The sequence below is a fragment of the Musca vetustissima genome, unplaced genomic scaffold (assembly GCF_032173495.1).
Source record: "Musca vetustissima isolate MV318-11 ecotype Yass unplaced genomic scaffold, APGP_CSIRO_Mvet_v1 utg15782, whole genome shotgun sequence".
Classification (NCBI taxonomy): Eukaryota; Metazoa; Arthropoda; class Insecta; order Diptera; family Muscidae; genus Musca; species Musca vetustissima.
Window position 1 is genome coordinate 51,751 of NW_026875967.1, and position 21,528 is coordinate 73,278.

The 21,528-nt window shown below is 36.0% G+C and overlaps 1 protein-coding gene across 1 annotated transcript; it reads left to right on the forward strand.

Annotated features, from left to right (window-relative positions):
* Window positions 1–2,001: 2,001 nt before the first annotated feature.
* LOC133338509 (angiopoietin-2-like) lies at window positions 2,002–20,161 on the forward strand. The gene is made up of 16 exons (XM_061546676.1): window positions 2,002–2,205; window positions 2,269–2,447; window positions 2,523–2,543; window positions 2,745–2,822; window positions 3,110–3,187; window positions 3,607–3,684; window positions 4,088–4,165; window positions 5,768–5,788; window positions 6,643–7,016; window positions 14,896–15,032; window positions 15,102–15,301; window positions 15,377–15,397; window positions 15,503–15,577; window positions 16,083–16,169; window positions 19,536–19,961; window positions 20,032–20,161. The coding sequence occupies exons 1-16, from the start codon at window positions 2,002–2,004 to the stop codon at window positions 20,159–20,161; spliced, it is 2,187 nt and encodes a 728-aa protein (XP_061402660.1).
* Window positions 20,162–21,528: the final 1,367 nt, after the last annotated feature.

Sequence of the window (21,528 nt, forward strand, 5' to 3'; positions counted from 1 at the left end):
CAAAAATTCTCAATATTATCGGAAATTTCCGGGTAGCCCCCATACAATGGTACTCTACATTATTCGTTGTTTTGGCGGGGTGATTGGACACGATATTCCATCCAATTGGCTGTAATTGGATTTTTCAGCTTCTCAGGGGGTGTCACATCTCACTACCGACAATTTTAAATGTTGGTTTAAGTGTGTGTCCCGCCTATTATTCGGTACTTTGAAGGCTTCGACTGCATTTTCACATCTCTGTGGCTGTAATTTTGTACCAAAAGGTTCTTGAAGGTCCATGATTTGACATGGCCTCACATATACTGGTAGATCTCAATTTGTCGTATTTTTGAAGATTTTAAATGTATTTTTTGCATCGAAGTGGCAATAATTTGCCATTGGAGGAGGGATATTGAGGGGTAAAAAATTTAAATGGCAATAAGAATTTTATACTTTATAGGGTCTACGAAGGATCCTTCGAGGTTGTTGCAAAGGGAATAACAAATTGAAACACTACCTTTTGGTGGAGGGAATACAAAGAAAAAAAAACACTAAGGAAAGTAGTAAAGTCGGACTGGGCCGATTATATGATACCCTTCACCACTTTGGGTATATTCTAGATATGTCTCCTAACAAATGTCGCCATTTCGAAGGAACAATGACATGAAATTGAACGAACTGGAATATGTGATCTTTATGGCTTTCTAGTTCGAATTAGAGCAAACTTGATACACGCTATTCGGTAGGCCACACTCTTCAAAATTTAATCTCAATTAGACACCCGTTTGAAATCTATTTCTGAAAGCTGCGTCTGCATCTGCACCAGTTGCAACAATACGCAATAACGTCATTCTAGTTTCAATTCGATAGGTTGTGCAGAATTTCGTGTCACTCGATGCACCGTTTATCTAAAATCCAACGAAAATATATATGGGAGCTATATCTAAATCTGAACCGATTTTTACGTAACTTTGCACACATCATTCTAGACTCAATTCAGTACGCTGTGCCAAATTTCCTGAAAATCGAAAGATATATAGGAACTTTGGTGCACCATTTCCATTAAATCGGACGAAAATATATATGAGAGCTATATCTAAATATAAACCGATTTTCACGAAACTTAACACACTTCATTATGGACCTAATTCAGTACTCTATGCCAAATTTCGTGCAAATTGTAAGATATATAGGGACTTTGGTGCACCATTTACCTTAAATCGGACGAATTATATATGGGAGCTATATCTAAATCTGAACCGATTTTCTTGAATTTCAATAGGGTTCGTCCTTGGGCCAAACAAATGAGCTGTGCCAAATTTCAGCCAAATCGAATCATAAATGCGACCTGTACTTTGTTTACAATTTAATATGCACCGCCAGACGGACATGCAGATATCGTCTCAGAAAGTGATTCTAAGCATATTCTCAACAGGAACCATGGGTCCATCTCGTTTCCTTTGGCCTATATGCACAAAGAATAATAATACCCTGTACCACAGTGTGGTGAAGGGTATAATAAGAATTTTATACTTTATGGGTGCTACGACGAGGTGTTGCAAACGGAATAACAAATTGACACACTACCTTCGGGTGGAGGGGATACATAAAAACAAAATAAAATAAATAAAAAAAGAAAATTGTGTTGTTTTTATTTTTGCGGAATATTTGTTTCTGATCAATGTTTACTCATACGATTAACAAGAAGGCGAATTCAAAATCTTCATTGACTTTCTTGTTTGAAGAATAAATAAACAAACAGTATTTTTATTCGAAACAAAATATTCGTGTACAATCTTATCAATAGGCTTTGTTGAAATATATTTGGAATTTGTATCCTGTTCTGCTTTGTATTTCGCGATTAAAAAGTTGACAGCAAGCGAAGACTAAGGCTTGCCGGTTAACCTTATGAATAAACTTTGTTTCTGATAAGCCTGCCTGCCAATAAGTCAACAAGCAATGTTCGAATTGCCTCAACTCATCAGTTTGCATTCGAACCTCGATCGGGATAGAATAATCAAAATGAAAATCAAAGCAATTCTTTTATTCGTATTAATTGTATTACAAATACTAATTGGAAATAAGGCAGACGACAATGTCGTTGCCTCCACCGTCAGTACCCTCCTCAAGAACGACACCACAACGGCCACCAATGACGACACAGCCATCCCCGAAAACACCACTATCATCTCCGACGACGACACCACTACCACTGAAGAATATTATGTAATTATAATTTTAGAATCTAGAATTAGAAATATTTCAATAAATTTACAATCAACATTTTAGAATCCCTATGAAGACGAACAACAACTGTTTCTGTGGAGTGATTTATTTCTAAAAGTGAATGACCTATTGGTGGAGTCGAAGAACATGAACAGTGAAACGAAGAAAATGTACAACGAAACGAAGGAAATGCACAGCGAAATGAATAAACTAAACACCAATCTGTTGGATGTGACTCAGAAGTAAGTATTTGGAACCGAAAATTAAGTGAATTAAATTTTAAATTATCTTGATTTGATTCTCCTATTTTATTTCAGAATTGATGATTTGACCAAAAGGTAAGATACTCTACCCCACGATAAACTTTCTTAGGACACTAAGGGTGTTCCAAAAATCGAACCACATCCACCCATCCTATCCTCAAAAACTTCCAACTATAAAGAAACCAAAAATATCCAATCCTTAAAATGATTTGAGTATTCAATATCAAAATTTTATTCGAATAAGTTGACGATTAATCACATTTGTTTTATTTCCAGGCAAGGGGAACTGGAAGGGAACGTGGCAAAAATAGTGGAGCAACAAATGTCATCGATGAATGTCACCCTGATGGAGAGGTATGTATTAAAACTATTTTAAGAGACCAATGTACTTTAAGGGTTTAGGGAAAAAACAATTCAGATTTAGATATAGCTCCCATATATATTTTCGTCCGATTTTATGTAAATGGTGCAACAAAGTTCCTATATATCATTCGATTTGCACGAAATTTGACATAGCCTTCTAAATTGAGTCTAGAAGGATTTGTGTAGTTTAGATATAGCTCCCGTATATAATTTCTTCCGATATTAAGACCCATAGTTATGAATATGTTGACGATTAATCACATTTGTTTTATTTTCAGGCAAGAGGAACTGGAAGGGAACATGGCAAAAATAGTAGAGCAACAAATGTCATCGATGAATGTCACCTTGATGGAGAGGTATGTATAAAAGTATTTACAGAGACCAGTGTCTATTAAATGTGTCACTCCGTTTGCATCACCTCGAAATATTGATCGGAAATCCAAGTAGATTATATACATCCATGATCAGAATAAATGTATGTTGTCTCATCATGAAGATGGCCCGCTGGTGACATGAGAAGACACCCAGTATTCTGGCAGGTCTGATTATTGAAATGAAAGCCTCCGTTCTATGGTGGAGGGGACACCAAACAATATTTGCGTTGTTTTTTTTTTTTGGAATATTTGTTTCTGATAAGCCTGCCACGAAGTAACATGTAATGTTCGCAATGTCACCACCCATCAGTTTGCATTAGAACCTCGATCGGGATAGAATATTCAATATCAACATTTTATTCGAATATGTTGACGATTAATCACATTTGTTTTATTTTCAGGCAAGAGGAACTGGAAGGGAACGTGGCAAAAATAGTGGAGCAACAAATGTCATCGATGAATGTCACCTTGATGGAGAGGTATGTATAAAAGTATTTACAGAGACCAGTGTATATTAAATGTGTCACTCCGTTTGCATCATCTCGAAATATTGATCGAAGATCCAAATATGATCAGATTAAATGTATGTCGTCTCATCATGAAGATGGGCCGCTGGTGACATGAGAAGATACCCAGTATTCTGGCAGGTCTGATTATTGAAATGAAAGCCTCCGTTCTTTGGTGGAGGGGACACAAAAAAAATGCGTTGTTTTTATTTTTGTGGAATATTTGTTTCTGATAAGCCTGCCACGAAGTCAACATGTAATGTTCGCAATGTCACCACCCATCAGTTTGCATTAGAACCTCGATCGGGATAGAATATTCAATATCAACATTTTATTCGAATATGTTGACGATTAATCACATTTGTTTTATTTACAGGCAAGAGGAACAGGAAGGGAACGTGGCAAAAATAGTGCAGCAACAAATGTCATCGATGAATGTCACCTTGATGGAGAGGTATGTATGAAACTATTTTAAGAGACCAATGTACTTTAAGGGTTTAGGGGCACTAGGTGTACGTATATTTGACTATTCAGGCTTGAAGAACCATTTATACAATATTACAGTCAAAGCGTTGCTAAAATTCAGCCAAAGACTTCAAAATATTGAAAATTGTTCGGTAGCCTTATCTGGAAGCAGTATCAGAAAATGAAGTGGCATTTAATTTTTGATTTTGCTGAATCCCGGTTTGTTGTTTTTATAGAAAATTAACCATTTATTAGTGGGAAATGTATGGCATTGTCCGCCGATTTAATCATTTTTTGCAGGAAGTGGATATATATATATACCTAAGGGGGTCTCAGGTGAATATTTCGAGCTAATTACAAATAACCAGAACCTAGATAGTCTTCTTCGATTATAAAAGTTCGAATAGTGTCGGCAAAATAGTGGTGTTGCTAACTTAGACTCTGACTAGAATCCGATCTTAGTTAGACACTTTTTCTGGGATTCCTTGTGGTACTTATGGTAAATAAATTTTGGTTAAAACTTGACTCTGGAAGATCTACTTTTCTAACTTTTTCAAGAGTTAGTTCAAGCCGATATATTCTGAAAAGGTTGCTTGCCACTTACGATTGGGGACTTTGCAGGACATGGCAACAGATTATATATCTTACCTGGAGAACTGGCATAACTGTGCTCTACAGAAAATTGATTTACACAAATGGCGCCCAACATTATATTTGTCATCGATGACACAAAACAAAAAATGATATCACGCCTGTAGAACCAACATCAAATATTTTAAGCTATTAGAAACATGAAAATGTCTATGCTGTAGAGAAAAACAAATCCTTAAAATGCAGACTTATATAAATGGCGCCCAACATGACCAACTATTTTTATACCCTTCACCACACTGTGGTACAGGGTATTATGTCTTTGTGCATGTGTTTGTAACAGGCAAAAGGAAACGACATAGATCCATGGTCTCTTTTGAGAATATGCATAGAATCAGTTTCTGAATGGATTTATGCATGTCCGTCCGTCCGTCTGTTGGTATTAAATTGTAAACAAAGTACAGATCGCATTTATAATTCGATTTAAATGAAATTTGTCACAGCTCACTTATATGGACCAACGATGAACCCTAATGAAATTGGGGAAAATCGCTTCAAATTTAGATATACCTACCATATATGGTTTCGTCGGATTTTATGTAAATAGTGAACGAAAGTCCCAATATATCTCCCGATTTGTACGAAATTTGGCATATCGTACTGAAATGAGTCTTTTATCATGTGTGTTAAGTTTCGTGAAAATCGGTTCAAATTTAGATATACCTACCATAAATAGCTTCGTCTGATTTCAAGTAAAGGGTGCACTAGAGACCCACAGTTTGTCCGGCTGGCACACAATTTGTACAATCTACTGAAGTTAATAATAAATCAAACTGTGGCAAGTTTAGTTGAAATTGGTTCAGATTTAGAAATAGCTTTTATCCGATTTTAGGTAAATGGTGCACACAAATTCCTGGTATTGGTCGGATTGATACGAAATTTTGCACCACCAAAAATTGTTAAATAAATGAGTTTTTTCTCTTTTCTAATTTAATTTCAGAATTGATGATTTAACCCAAAGGTACGTGATATATGACCATATGGGAGATACACTAAACTAAACGATTTCTTCGAATTCCTTCGAACTCAATTTTCATGAACGTCTTCGGAATATTATTCGCAAGTACCAGGTCGTCCATTAAATTCCATGTCTATTTTATTTTGCAGGCAACAGGATCAGGAAAAGAGTATAAAACAAGTACTGGAGCACTTGTCCTGGATCAACAGAGACCACATGTATGTATGAAACAATTTACAAGCAATCACGCAAGTATCAATCGACTATGCCGATCCATGTATATCAACAGTCCCAGTAAAGGCTAACTGTATGACGCATAGATACTTGTATTGTTATGCTCATCTTTGGATTCAGACACCTTTATTTTCATACATTTTTACCATTCTATTCGCATACCCTTCACCACGCTGAACGGTACTGGATATGTCTTTGCTCCTATGTTTGTAGCAGACAAAAGGTAACGACTAGGAGCCATGGTTACCTTTGAGGATATATACAGAGAATCGTTTTTTGAGTCGAATTATGCATGTCCGTCCGTCTGTCCGTCGCACATAGTATTTGATGTTATCATATACGAATGGCAAAGAAATGATTATTTTGACTTGAACTTGACTCTGGAAAATTGCCAGACTATCTCGCTTTACCAAGAGGGAGTTAAAGGGGAGTTATTCAGAAATTATTGCTCGTCTCATGCCATTGAAAACTTCGCATGGCAGGGAAGTTAATCTGTTTCCCATTTTCGTTTCAATTGTTCGTCTGGTTTTTCGCCCATTTTTCAATGATCTGCAAGAATCAGCATGACATGCCTATGCCGTTTTCTAATGAAGCAACATTTATTTTTGATTTAATTTTCCTAGAAAACATATTGAGACTTTACGAAATTGGACAACAATTGTCAGGCGCATGAACGGCTATGTCAATTTTACCAGGAACTGGCGAGCCTATAAAGAGGGTTTCGGTAATCCACCTCACGGCGAATTCTTCATTGGCCTAGATAAATTGCATGAATTGACGACAGCCGTTCCAAACATCGAACTTAAAGTGATTTTAAGAGATTCGTATGGTGTGGAACGTTACGCCCTCTATGATGGCTTTAACATCGGAAATGAAGCCGAGAAATATCAACTCAAGGTACTGGGCAAATACAGTGGCACTGCTGGTGATTCCTTGGAATATCAGAAAGGTATGAAGTTTTCTACCTTCGATGAGGATAATGATAAAATAGATTATGGTAATTGTGCCGAGAGTTGGAAAGGGGCTTGGTGGTTTGATAGTTGTTCCCTGAGGTATAACAATCATTTTCGATTACATATTTTTTTGTTTTGTTTTGAATTTATTTTCGTAACATTTCTTTGCAGTCATCTATTTGGACCATATAAATATGGGGAGGATGAAACAGCAGGGGGCATTTTATGGTTTCATTGGAAAAATACGTATACTTATTCATTAAAATATGCCGAAATGCTCATTAGAGCAAAACCGGAATAATTATATATGTCTTAATGTATCTAATATTGAATATTTTAAATAAATAAATAAAAATATGACAATTTATTTTGACTTTCTCAGTCTACTTGCAAGAAAAACATATTTCCATTTTTCTATATATTTCGTAAGAAAAGATGAATTTTTTCAAGAATATTTTGATGTAATCAAAGTAATTGCAGCGGGGTATAAAATACTTCTGGCCCAAGGGGTTTAACGAATTCAAATCCAAATTTGTTACACGTTTGTTTTAGAATGGGGAATCCAAACAATGAAATTCACGTATGGAATTCAGGTACATTCAAAAAAAGTTCAAAAGTTCAAACAAAAAATTAAGTATACTTACTTAATTATACCCTTCACCACACTGTGGTACAGGGTATTATGTCTTTGTGCATATGTTTGTAACAGGCAAAAGGAAACGAGATAGACACATGGTTCCTTTTGAGAATATGCATAGAATCACTTTCTAAGTCGATTTATGCATGTCCGTCCGTCCGTCTGTCTGTCTGTCCATGTTAAATTGTAAACAAAGTACAGGTCGCATTTATGATCCGAATTGGATGAAATTTGGCATAGGTCACTTATTTGGCCCAAGGACGAACCCTATTGAAATTGGGAAAAATCGGTTCAGATTTAGATATAGCTCCCATATATATATTTAACCGATTTAATGTAAACGGTCCCTATATATCTTTCGATTTGCACGAAATTTAGTACATCCTAATCATTTAGGTCTAGAATGATGTCTGCCAAGTTTCGTGAAAATCGGTCCAGATTTAGATATAGCTCCCATATATAGTTTCGTCCGATTTCATGTAAATGGTGTCCCAAAGTCCCTATTTATCTTTTGATTTGCACGAAATTTGGCGTAACGTACTGAATTGAGTCTAGAACGATGTCTGCCAAGTTTCGTGAAAATCGGTCCAGATTTAGATATAGCTCCCATATATATTTTCGTCCGATTTCATGTAAATGGTGCCCCATAGTCCCCATATATCTTTCGATTTGCACGAAATTTGGCATAACGTACTGAATTGAGTATAGAACGATGTCTGCCAAGTTTCGTGAAAATCGCTCCAGATTTAGATATAGCTCCCATATATAGTTTCGCCCGATTTCATGTAAATGGTGCCCCATAGTCCCCATATATCTTACGATTTGCAAGAAATTTGGCATAACGTACTGAATTGAGTCTAGAACGCTGTCTGCCGAGTTTCGTGAAAATAGGTCAAGATTTAGATATAGCTCCCGATTTCATGTATATGGTGCACGAAATTTGGCATAACGTACTGAATTCAGCCCGATTTCATGTAAATGGTGCACGAAATTTGGCATAACGTACTGAATTGAGCCTGGAGTGATGTCTGCGTTGTTTCGTGAAAATCGGTCCAGATTTAGATATAGCTCCCCTTTTTTATGGATTGATTTTAAGTAATTGACGCACAAAGGAACCAATAGGAACAAAACTTTCTGAAATTAGTATAACCTAACCTGTGAAAAGTTTGTTTGAAATCGCTTAATATTTGGATAGAGCTTCCATATATATTTTCCGATTCCCGATTTCAAGTAAATTGGACATCAAACTCCTCATTTTAGTCATATTGACATCAAATTTTGCACAACGTACAAAATTGAGCATAGAATTAGTTGCGTTTTCTAGAAGTACAGACATAGCCCAACGGATGAACTATTTATATTTGTTTGAAGTCTATTTTACATACTTAATGGATAGATCTAGGTAGATTCACATTTAGATAAATACCACATATTTTATTTCATCCAATTTCATGTTAATAGTCCTGTTTAATATACCCATAGTGGTGAAGGGTATCATATAGTCGGCCCCGTCCGACTTTACTACTTTCCTTACTGGTTTTTTGTTTGTTTTAAATTTACATTGGCTATTGATATAAAAAAATCGACCTGTTTGCAGTTCGCTAGATATAACCATTTTCCCGCCCGGTCCGATAAATGGTATCAGCTGACAGCCCGTCATTTCTCCATCGCCACCCACCGATTTCATCATCCCTGAACGCCAAGAATTCCAGCGCTTTAGAGAACTTTCCATTCATTCTGATGCACTGGTAGCAGAAAGGCAGAAATTGCGGGACATCATTGCGGATGCAGCCGTTAAAATTATACCGAATACCAAAGATGAGACCTAATTTACCAGCAGAGGCTATTGGTCTAGCTCAGGGAACTCACGTTGGAAATCAGCAGATTCGTCGTGGAGCACACGCGAAATAAATGATTGGAACATCTGAAGAGTTGCAACATCGGTACCGGTGTCAGTTAACGGTGGGCAACGGTTAAATCGCTCTCAAACCCTGCTATGAAGAATGATGATAGGAACTTAGTCACATTAAACGACGAAACTTGGGCTGATTCGAAGAAATGTGCCAGATAGTTGTTGCATGCTTATTTAATTTAAATTAAATTCTATAACAATACCGGCAGCAACTTTCCGACTTGATATGCTTGCTTGCTGCCGGTCAGGAAAAAATGAGCCGGATACGGTAAGCTCCGAAGTGAGTTGCATATGAACAGTTGCCAAAACTGATAGCACAGTTAGTGGCGATAGTCACGTAACGTGCATCTATACAACTCTGGGAATGTGTAATAGGTTTGGGTGTACATCAAAATAAAATAAATAAACGTCGGAAAATGTGGCGAAAACGTAGAAAGGAGGGAAAATGTTGCGTGGTTTTGGCCATATAAAAAGAGGTCAAGCTAGAAAATCGCTATGGTTATTGGTGTTAGCTAGGCGTGTAAATTTTGGATTTTCCCCCAAAATAATATGAAGTCAAACTAAAAATAAGACAAATTATTTGCGATAATTTGTTGTAATTTTTATTCAATTTAGTGTTGTGGTGCATACACGAGCTTGTGCGTGTACAAATATGAAAGTGTTATTTATTGTTTTGTCAATACATTGTTTTGTTATGATGATTGTGAATTTTGGTGTTGAAACGTTATGTTCTTTTTCGTTATATTCAAGTGAACGCCAAAACTAAACTGCAAGATCGAAATAAATATACTATGCTTTTGGAAGAGGTCAGCGAAAATTCTGGGGAAACGAAGGAAGGCCCAAAGATCTGGGTGAGAAAATTTTTGCCAAGAATCCTCCAAGAATATTCCGTCTGCCATTCTGCTCCTTGGTCTACATAAAAAGAAATGGTGCATTCCTGTAAAGATTACAAAAAAAAAAACCAGTAAGGAAAGTAGTAAAGTCGGACGGGGCCGACTATATGATACCCTTCACCACTATGGGTATATTAAACAGGACTATTAACATGTAATTGGATGAAAAAAAGTAATATTTATCTAAATGTGAATCTACCTAGATCTATCCATAAAGTATGTTAATCGACTTCAAACAAATATAAATAAGTCCGTTGGGCTATGTCTGTACTTCTAGAAAACGCAACTACGTAATTGTATGCTCAATTTTGTGCGTTGTGCACAATTTGATGTCAATCTGACTAACATGAGGAGTCTGATGCCCAATTTACTTGAAATCGGTCGAAAATATATATGGAAGCTCTATCCAAATATTAAGCGATTTCAAACAAACTTGTCACAGGTTAGGTTATACTAATTTCAGAACGTTTTGTTTCTATTGGTTCCTTAGTACGTCAATTACTTAAAATCAATCTATAATAAAAGGGAGCTATATCTAAATCTGGACCGATTTTCACGAAACTTAGCATCATTTTAGGCTCAATTCAGTACGTTATGACAAATTTCGTGCAAATCGAAGGATATATAAGGACTTTGAGGCACTATTTACATGAAATCGGACGAAACTATATATGGGAGCTATATCTAAATCTGGACCGATTTTCACGAAACTTGGCAGACATCATTCTAGACCTAAATGATTAGGCTGTACCAAATTTCGTGCAAATCGAAAGATATATAGGGACTTTGGGGCACCATTTACATGAAATCGGTCAAAACTATATATGGGAGCTATATCTAAATCTGGACCGATTTTCTTGAAACTTGGCAGACATCACTCTAGGCTTAATTCAGTACGTTATGCCAAATTTCGTGCAAATCGAAAGATATATAGGGACTTTGGTGCACCATTTACATGAAATCGGACGAAACTATACATGGGAGCTATATCTAAATCTGGACCGATTTTCTCAAAACTTGGCAGACACCATTGTAGGCTCAATTAAGTACGTAATGCCACTTTTGGTGCAAATCGAAATATATATAAGGACTTTTGGGCACCATTTACCTGAAATCGGACGAAACTATATATGGGAGCTATATCTAAATCTGGACCGATTTTCTTGAAACTTGGCAGACATCACTCTAGGCTTAATTCAGTACGTTATGCCAAATTTCGTGCAAATCGAAAGATATATAGGGACTTTGGTGCACCATTTACATGAAATCGGACGAAACTATATATGGGAGCTATATCTAAATCTGGACCGATTTTCACGAAACTTGGCAGACATCATTCTAGGCTCAATTCAGTACGTTATGCCAAATTTCGTGCAAATCGAGAAATATATAGGGACTTTGGGGCACAATTTACATGAAATCGGACGAAACTATATATGGGAGCTATATCTAAATCTGGACCGATTTTCTTGAAACTTGGCAGACATCACTCTAGGCTTAATTCAGTACGTTATGCCAAATTTTATGCAAATCGAAGGATATATAGGGACTTTGGGGCACCATTTACATGAAATCGGACGAAACTATATATGGGAGCTATATCTAAATCTGGACCGATTTTCACGAAATTTGGCAGGCATCATTCTGGACCTAAATGATTAGGCTGTACCAAATTTCGTGCAAATCGAAAGATTTATAGGGACCGTTTACATTAAATCGGTTAAATATATATATGGGAGCTATATCTAAATCTGAACCGATTTTTCCCAATTTCAATAGGGTTCGTCCTTGGGCCAAATAAGTGACCTATGCCAAATTTCATCCAAATCGGATCATAAATGCGACCTGTACTTTGTTCACAAAAATACATGGACAGACAGACAGACGGACAGACGGACGGACATGCATAAATCGACTTAAAAAGTGATTCTATGCATATTCTCAAAAGGAACCATGTGTCTATCTCGTTTCCTTTTGCCTGTTACAAACATATGCACAAAGACATAATACCCTGTACCACAGAGTGGTGAAGGGTATAAACAACAACAACAAACATAATGAAACATAATTATGATTTTTCTTCTAAGAAAATCCGCTAAAACTTACTGTTTAATTTCCAATACATAATCAGAATGGCAATGGATTTTAAAACACTTATATTCGATATCGGTTGGATGTTGAGTCTCTCCAATGGGTATTGTTAGGTTATAGTCCTCATAGAGGCAAGGACGTTGTGCAAAATATTGTGTCAATCGACCCAAATTTGAATCTTTGGTGCAACATTTATTTAAAATCGGAAGAAAATATATATATGGGAGCTATATCTAAAACCGAACTGATTTCACCAAACCTGGACACATGTTAAATGTTATACAAACTTTAGTACTTTGTGCAAAATTGTGTGGCAATCGGCCTAACTAACTTTGGGTCTTAAAGTCGGACAATTTTCAGGAAACATTACACATCTCATTCTAGACTCAATTCAGTATGCTGTGTCAAATTTCGTGTAAAATTAAAATTATTCTGCGACTCAGGTATGCTGGCTGCATTTATTTATAGCAGAGTGAGGAGTCCTGAACAATGTCAAAAATATAGATTTCACTCCTCATCACAGTCAGAAACCCCCATTTGAGTTGAAACAGATTAGTGTTCGGACAAATCCGTATTTTATGGTAGTTGCAGCTTTGTCATTTAACTGTTCAACATTCGGTATATAACGGATCAAAAAAATTAACTTTAAACACTTGCCAAAAATTTGAACATGTCATGCCGATAATTGGGAGACAAACAATTTTCGAACAAGATTAACTTTATTCCACTGGGATTGAAAAAATTCATTTGTACACCCAATCATTTGTGTGTATACGTTGGAAAAAAAATGGAGAAAACTAAATTTATTAATAGAAAACAAGTGAAAAAGCGGTAAGTTCGGCCGGGCCGAACTTTGGATACCATCCACCATAGATATACTGATAGGTACTTGAAATGGAAATATAGGGAAAATACCAAAAAGTGTACCTATACCGACATTTCTACAAACCATAATACAAATTTCAAAAAATTTTAATGGATAATTATACCTTCAGCCTTATTACTAATGAGGGTGTATACACTTTGACACGGTCAAAATGTGCCTCATCGAAATATTGGTCCATTTCTTTGGACCAAATCCATTTCAGAAAATTTTGATTTCATCCACACTTTGCCCATCTTAGTATTTCTTCCAAACTTAGTTCAAGTTCGAAGATGTGGAATATCGGTCCACTCCTTCTGGACGTCCCACACAGGGGCTAGGCCTAGATCCAGGATATAGTTCATATATAGTACATTATCGAACCTTACGATCTATTCTATTTACTAATATTTATAATTTTTTGTGGATAGATTTGGTACATATTAAGAACTGAAAATACTACATTACAGCCAATTCGGTGGAAAAAATACCAAATCAAATTAGGAGGTACCGTTATATGAGGGCTACCAGCAAAAGTGGACCTATATTTATAATTTTTTGGGGAGAAATTTAATACCCAAGAAGAACCCAATGTAGCAAATTTCAGCGAAGTCGGTTGAAAAACGTGCTCAAGAACCCCAAAATACGGAAAATTGAGGGGCACCGTTATATGGGGGCTGTCCGAAAAAATTGACCTATATTTTTAATTTTTTTGTGGGAAGATTTGCTACACAATAAGAACTCAAAGTACCTAATTTCAGCGAATTCGGTTGAACAACAAGCTCAAGAACCTCAAAATACCGACAATTGGGGTGTACCCTTATATGGGAGCTATGCCTAAACGTGGACCGATATAGCCCATCTTCGAACATTTTGGGGCTCTATCTCAATTCGTTTAGACGCTAGATTGATTGCAACAGACAGACGGACATGCTTACATCGTCTTAGAATTTTACGCTGATCAAGAATTTATATGGGTCGGAAATGATTATTTTGATGCGTTACAAACGGAAAAGCAAAATTAATATACCCTCCATACTATGGTAGAGGGTATATAAAAAGAAAATTGTGTTGTCTTTATTTTTGCCGAATATTTGTTTCTCATCAAGATCAAGGTTTATTCATAAGGTTAAGGAGGAGGCGAAGTCAAAGTATTCATTGACATTCAAATGTATTGTTTGAAGAATTAATAGACAAAAAATATTTTTATTCGAAACAAAACATTCGTGTACATTCTTATCAATACGCTTTTTTGAAATATATTTGAAATTTGCATCCTGTTCGGCTTTGTATTTCGTGATTAAAAAGTTGACAGCAAGAGAAGACTAAGGCTTGCCGGTTAACCTTATGAATAAACATTGTTTCTGATAAGCCTGCCTGCCAAGAAGTCAACAAGCAATGTTCGAATTGCCGCAACTTATCAGTTTGTATCAGAACCTCGATCGGGACAGAATAGTCAAAATGAAAATCAAAGCAATTCTTTTATTCGTATTTATTGTATTACAAATAATAATCGGAAATAAGGCAGACGACAACATCGTTGCCTCAACCGTCAGTACCCTCCTCAAGAACGACACCACTATGGTCTCCAAAGACGACACAACCATTCCCGAAAATACCACTATCATCTCCGACGAAGACACCACTACCTCTGAAGAATATTATGTAATTATAATTCCAGAATCTAGAATTCGAAATATTTAAATAAAATTTAATTTACAATCAACATTTTAGAATCCCTATGAAGACGAATATCAACTGCTTCTGTGGAAGAATTTATTTCTAAAGGTGAATGACCTACTGGTGGAGTCGAAGAACATGAACAATGAAACGATGGAAATGCACAGCGAAACGAAGGAAATGCACAGCGAAATGACTAGAATGAATAGCGAAATCAATAAACTAAACTCCAATCGGTTGGATGTGACTCAAAAGTAAGTATTCGGAAATGAAAATTTAGTGAATAAAATTATGAATGCTCCCGATTTTATTCTTCTATTTTATTTCAGAATTGATGAATTGGCCAAAAGGTAAGGTACCCCACCCCGCAATAAAATTCCTTAGGACACTAAGGGTGTTCCCACCCACCTACTCTAAAATATGTTGACGATTAATAACATTTGTTTTATTTCCAGGCAAGAGGAACTGGAAGGTAACATGGCAAACATAGCGCAGCAAATATCATCGATGAAAGTCACCCTGATGGAGAGGTATGTATGAAAGTATTTGTAGAGACCAATGTATATTAAATGTGTTACTCCGTTTGATTCACCTCGAAATATTGATCCAATACATTATATGTGTGCATGATCAGAATACAATTCTATGTCAATACATGTCGTCTCCCATGGAAGAGTGTGTCATAAGAAGACACCCAGTATTCTGGCTGATTATTCTTCCACTGCGTATCACTTACATTCACAAAGAACACTGGTACTGCATAGTTAGCCACAGACTTCCTCATCGCTTTGTATGAGGTCAACAAGGTTTCCGTATCTGCACCCCAAGGGCTGCCGTCATGCGATTTGGTTCGATGTCATCCTATCGTAGATAGCTGTGGTTTGCCATTTAAAGACCACACATTTATAATTCGAACACCTGGGAATATTACAGGAATCGAATATCAATCCTCAAAATGCCTTAGGCATATTTATTTCAATTTAGGTTTGTTCGAATATCCTATGGAGTCTATTAATTAAACATTTTTATTTCCAGACAACGACAACAAGAAATCGATGTGAAGAATATACTACAGATCGTTTCGAATGTGAGTGCCACCATGAACGAGGAGGTCAGGAGGAGGTATGTATGAAATCATATAAATTATCAGTATAAATCGGTAGGGTCAGTACGGGTAAAGTGAATTGTGAATAGATTTAGATATACATATCTGCCATAAATGGGTATAACCGATTCCAAACTACTTCTGTTTTGTTGCAATCCGTTCATATTTAGATATAGTTGCCACATTTCTTTTCGACCGATTTTATGTTAATTATGCAGCTAATACTGACCAAAAGTGTGAATATAGTTCCTGATAAATATACAGTACCCGAAAGCCGCAACTCTTTTTGATTATAAATAAATGAGACACGACACCAGAGACCTTTCCTTTTGAGAGGTTATAAGACCCTGATTTTATTATTAAATATTTGTCCTTAGGTACTACTTAAACTACTCTTGCTTAGCCTAATCTCAAATACACACAATACTTATCAACCAGTAAGGAAAGTAGTAAACTCGGACTGGGCCGACTATATGAAACCCTTCGTCAATCGGCTTAGCTATGGATCTTTAGTGCACCATTTACCTTAAATCGAACGAAAATATATATGGGAGCTATATCTAAATCTGCACCGATTTTCACGAAACTCAGCTCACATCATTCTAAACTCAATTCAGTACTCTATGCCAAAATTCGTGCAAATCAAAAGATTTGCAGGGATTTTGGTGCACCATTTACCTAAAATCGGAGGAAATATATTTATGGGATCTATACCTAAATCTGAACAGGATTTCTCCAATTTCAATAGGGTTCATTCTTTGGCTAAATAAGTGACTTGTGCCAAATTTCATCCAAATCGGACTATAAATGGGGCCTGTACTTTGTTTACAATTTAACATCAACAGTCGGATAGACGGACGGACATGCATAAATCGGCTCAAAAAGTGATTCTATGCATATTCTCCTTTTGCCTGTTACAAACATATGCACAGAGCCGTAATACCCTGTACCACAGTGTGTTGAAGGGTATAATAAACTATTTGTTTTAATAATATAGTTTGTCTTATCAGAGTTCCATGTGGGAATTTAGGCTCTTATCGTAAAATATCCCAACGATCAAATCTTCTGTAATACATAATTCTGTTAAAAATATATTTCTCGGGTGATTTCATGCGAATAGTGCACCAATACTCGTAAGCAACGCCTGTCCGATGGAGATGACATTTCCCTCTAGGAAAATGATTGTTTTAAACTAACTTTAAACTAATTTTAAAGTCCTCACTACTAGTCCATATCGAAGAATGTGGGATATATTTAAACATGTATTAACATATCATTTTATTTTCACAGAAAACTGCATATGTCAGAAAAACTAAGCTATCCACACAACCTCAATCATCCAACAAAACTTAGTGCATATCCCGATCATACATTCCAAGTATATGGTTCAACCACAATTTAAATTGTACCAAATTTAGTACACAATAGTACGAATTTCCAATACTTCCTACTTAACCCAAACCCATATCCCCACAGGTATCCTAAATCCAAGTTGTAGAATTCCAAATATATCGGTTCATTCACAATTCAATTTATACCAAATTTAGTACAAAGTAGTACGAATTTCCAAAACTTCCTATTTAACCCAAACCTACATCCCCACAGTGATCTTAAATCCAAGTATCAGGATTCCAATTATATCAGTTTACCAACAATTGAAATTGTACCAAATTTAGTACACAATAGTACCTAATTCCTACACCCCCACAGTGATTTAAATCCATGTTTTAGGATTGCAATTCTAGCGGTTCAACCACAATTAAAACTGTACCAAATTTAGTACACAGTAGTTCGAATTTCCAAAACTTCCTATTTAACCCAAACCAAACCCCCACAGCGATCTTAAATCCAAGTTTAAGGATTCCAATTCAATCGGTCCACCCACAATTCAAAATGTACCAAATTTAGTACGCAGTAGTAAAAATTTTTAAAACTTGACTCCAAATTTCATGATTCTAGCTCTATTGGTTCGTCTAAAATTCAAATTGTACCAAATTTAATACCATTTAGTACCTATTAATATAAATTGCTTAAACGGAATCCTGACCCCAATCCTCCTACACCTCTACAGTGATCCTGACTCCAAATTTCATTGGTTTCGCCCCACCGGTTCATCCAAATCCAAATTGTACCAATTATTGTACGATTAAGTACTTTTCGTACACATCAGTAAAAAAAATTTCCAAAACTACGTACATACCCCATTAATACGCTCCGGCGGTAATTTTAATTTTATATTCCAGGATTCCAGCTGTACCTCCAAAATAAATTTGCACCAAATATAGTACCATATAGTACTTTTCTTATACATGAGTACACGATTTCAAAGCCACCCCTTTAAATCGACCCTACTTCTCAACCTGTTTTAAGCGCAATCCGTTCACATGCTACGAAATTGTACCAAATTTAGTACATTTTCGTACTTTTTGGATAGTAATAGTACGAATTTCCAAAAACCATTTGGTACATCCATCCTACACTCCACCTACGACCACCAATCCAAATTTCAGAGTTCTAGCTCTACCGGTTCGCCAAATACAAATGGTATCACATTTTGTACTATTTAGTACTTTTCTTACCGTTCTAGTACGAATTTCCAAAAACCCAGCCTTACCTGTCACATTTGGACCAAGAGTGACTCTCACCCAAAATTTCAAGATTCTAGCTTCAGAAGTTTCGTCTGTGCGCTGATGAATCGTTAAGTCAGTCAGTCAATCACTTTACCCTCCTATTAGTATAGAGTTTCCTTTGGACCAACTGACACCAAAGTCCCTATATATCTTTCGATTTGCAAGAAATTTGGCACTGGGTACTGAATTAGGTCCAGAATGATATTTGCTAAGATTCGTGAAAATCGGTTCCGATTTAGATATAGCTCCCATATATATTTTCGTCCAATTTAATGTAAATTGGTGCACACAAAGTTTCGCCGACCGGCACACAAGTTTGTACAATGTACAGAAGTTACTATAATTGAATGTTTTGTACCTCGAAGCATTTCTGACAACCTCTTTTATACATTTGTTCGCTGAGGACATTGTGGCTTTCAGAAATGTTGTGGTTTTTCTGTATTTGTATTAAGACTTGATGCTGTTCTGCATGTTCATGGGGATTTACGTGCCTTTGAAATGCAGCATACCGAATAGTTTTCCTCAGTTTCCTCAAATCCGTCCAGATTCACATAATTTTGTAAGATCCATATAGATGTTAAATCAATCTGATTGAAATGAAATTTTGACTAGTTTGGCAAATGACATGTGTATGGATTGATTGATGTCGGTTCACCGATCACATTTTCCATTATCATTCGCTGTCAAGAATCTGCATCATTTCGGAGTTGTCTGCTAATCGAAGTTGGGTTTCAAATTGTTTTTTTTTTCTAGAAAAAACCTTGACACTTTACGAAATTGGACAACAATTGCCAGACGCATGGACGGCTCTGTCGATTTTTACCGTGGTTGGAATGAGTATAAAGTTGGTTTCGGTAATCCACCTCACATCGAATTCTTTATTGGCCTAGACAGATTGCATGAATTGACGACAGCCGTTCCAAACATCGAACTTAAAGTGATTTTAAGAGATTGGGAGGGTGAGGAACGTTATGCACTCTATGATGGCTTCCAAATCGGAAATGAAGCCGAGAAATATGAACTCAAGGTACTAGGCAAATACAGTGGCACTGCTGGTGATTCCTTAGCATATCACAAAGGTATGAAGTTTACTACGTTCGATGAGGATAATGATAACGCAAATAGTAATTGTGCCAAGGTTTGGAAAGGGGCTTGGTGGTTCGGTAACTGTTCGTACAGGTATAACAATCATTTTCAATTACATATTATTTTTTGTTTTTCAATTTATTTTCGTAATTTGTCTTTACAGTCGTCTATTTGGACCATATAGAAAAGGAGAGAATATAAATTCAGATGGCATTGCATGGTTTCATTGGAAAAATACTTATCAATATTCATTTAAATATGTCGAAATGCTCATTAGAGCAAAACCGGCATAAATATATATTTTTTTTAATGTTTCTAATATAGAATATTTTAAATAAATAAAAATATGACAATTTATTTTGACTTTCTTAGTCTGCTTGCAAAAAAAAATTTTCCATTTTTTATTTATTTCGTAAGAAAATATGAATCTATTCACGAATATTTTAATGTCATCAAAGTAATTATAGCGGGGTATAATGCACTTCTGGCCCGGGGGATTTACCAAATTCAGATCCAAATTTCTTGCAGTTTTATTTTAGATTGGGGAAGCCAAATAATGATAATCACCTATGGAATGCATGCATTTTCTAAAAAGAAATTGAGGTAAGTATACTTGAATATCTACAATTATATGGGAATGTAATGGCCATAGAAAATTACTTTATTTGCCAACTTACGACTTTGTCGTATCAAATTTGCCAATTTATCTCGTTGCCTCTGAAAAACAACAACTTTTGTTTTTTTTTAATTAATTAAATTAATTCGAACGGTTAGATACACCCACACACACATATATATTAACTGAACTGAAATTGAAAATATTCAAACTTGTTTCATTTCAAATTTTTTTTCTAGCCAGGGTAGGGCTACCCCATGTCTGAGTCATTCATAATCCAGACCGACAGCAAGACAGCCAGACAGATCATTCATAATAAAAAAAACAAGTGAATAAGCGGTAAGTTCGGCCGGGCCGAACTTTGGATACCCTCCACCATAGTTATATTGACAGGTACTATAAATGAAAATATAGGAAACATACCAAAAAGTGGACCTATACCGACATTTCTAAAAACGGATTATGTAAACCATAATACAAATTTTCGAAATTTTTAAAGGATAATTATACCCTCAGCCTTATGGCTAATGAGGGTGTATACACTTTAACACGATGCAAATGTGCCTCATCGAAATTTGGACCAAATCCGTTTCAGAAAATTTAGATTTCATCCGAAGTTTGCCCATCTTATTATTTCTTCCAAGCTTAGTTCAAATTCGAAGATGGGGAATATCGGTCCACTCCTTCTGGAACCTCCAATCAGGGGCTAGGTCTAAATGCGGCTATAGTTCACTACCGAACCTTACGTTCTAATTTTTTATCTCTCTATCCTCCGCAGTTGAAATGATTACAAAAGGGCCTTAGAACCAAACCCAAAACGCGCAACAAATCAGATAACTATTTTAATATAAAAAAGGGGGTTATATGGGGACTACCCCAAAAAGAGGGCGAATATTAATAATTTTTGGTAGGGAGATTTGTTACCATATACGACTACAAAATTCCAAATTGCAGCAAATTCGGTTGAAAAACGCGCTCAAGAACCCAAAATACCGAAAATTTGGGGTACCCTTATATGGGGGCTATCCGAAAAAATTGACCTAT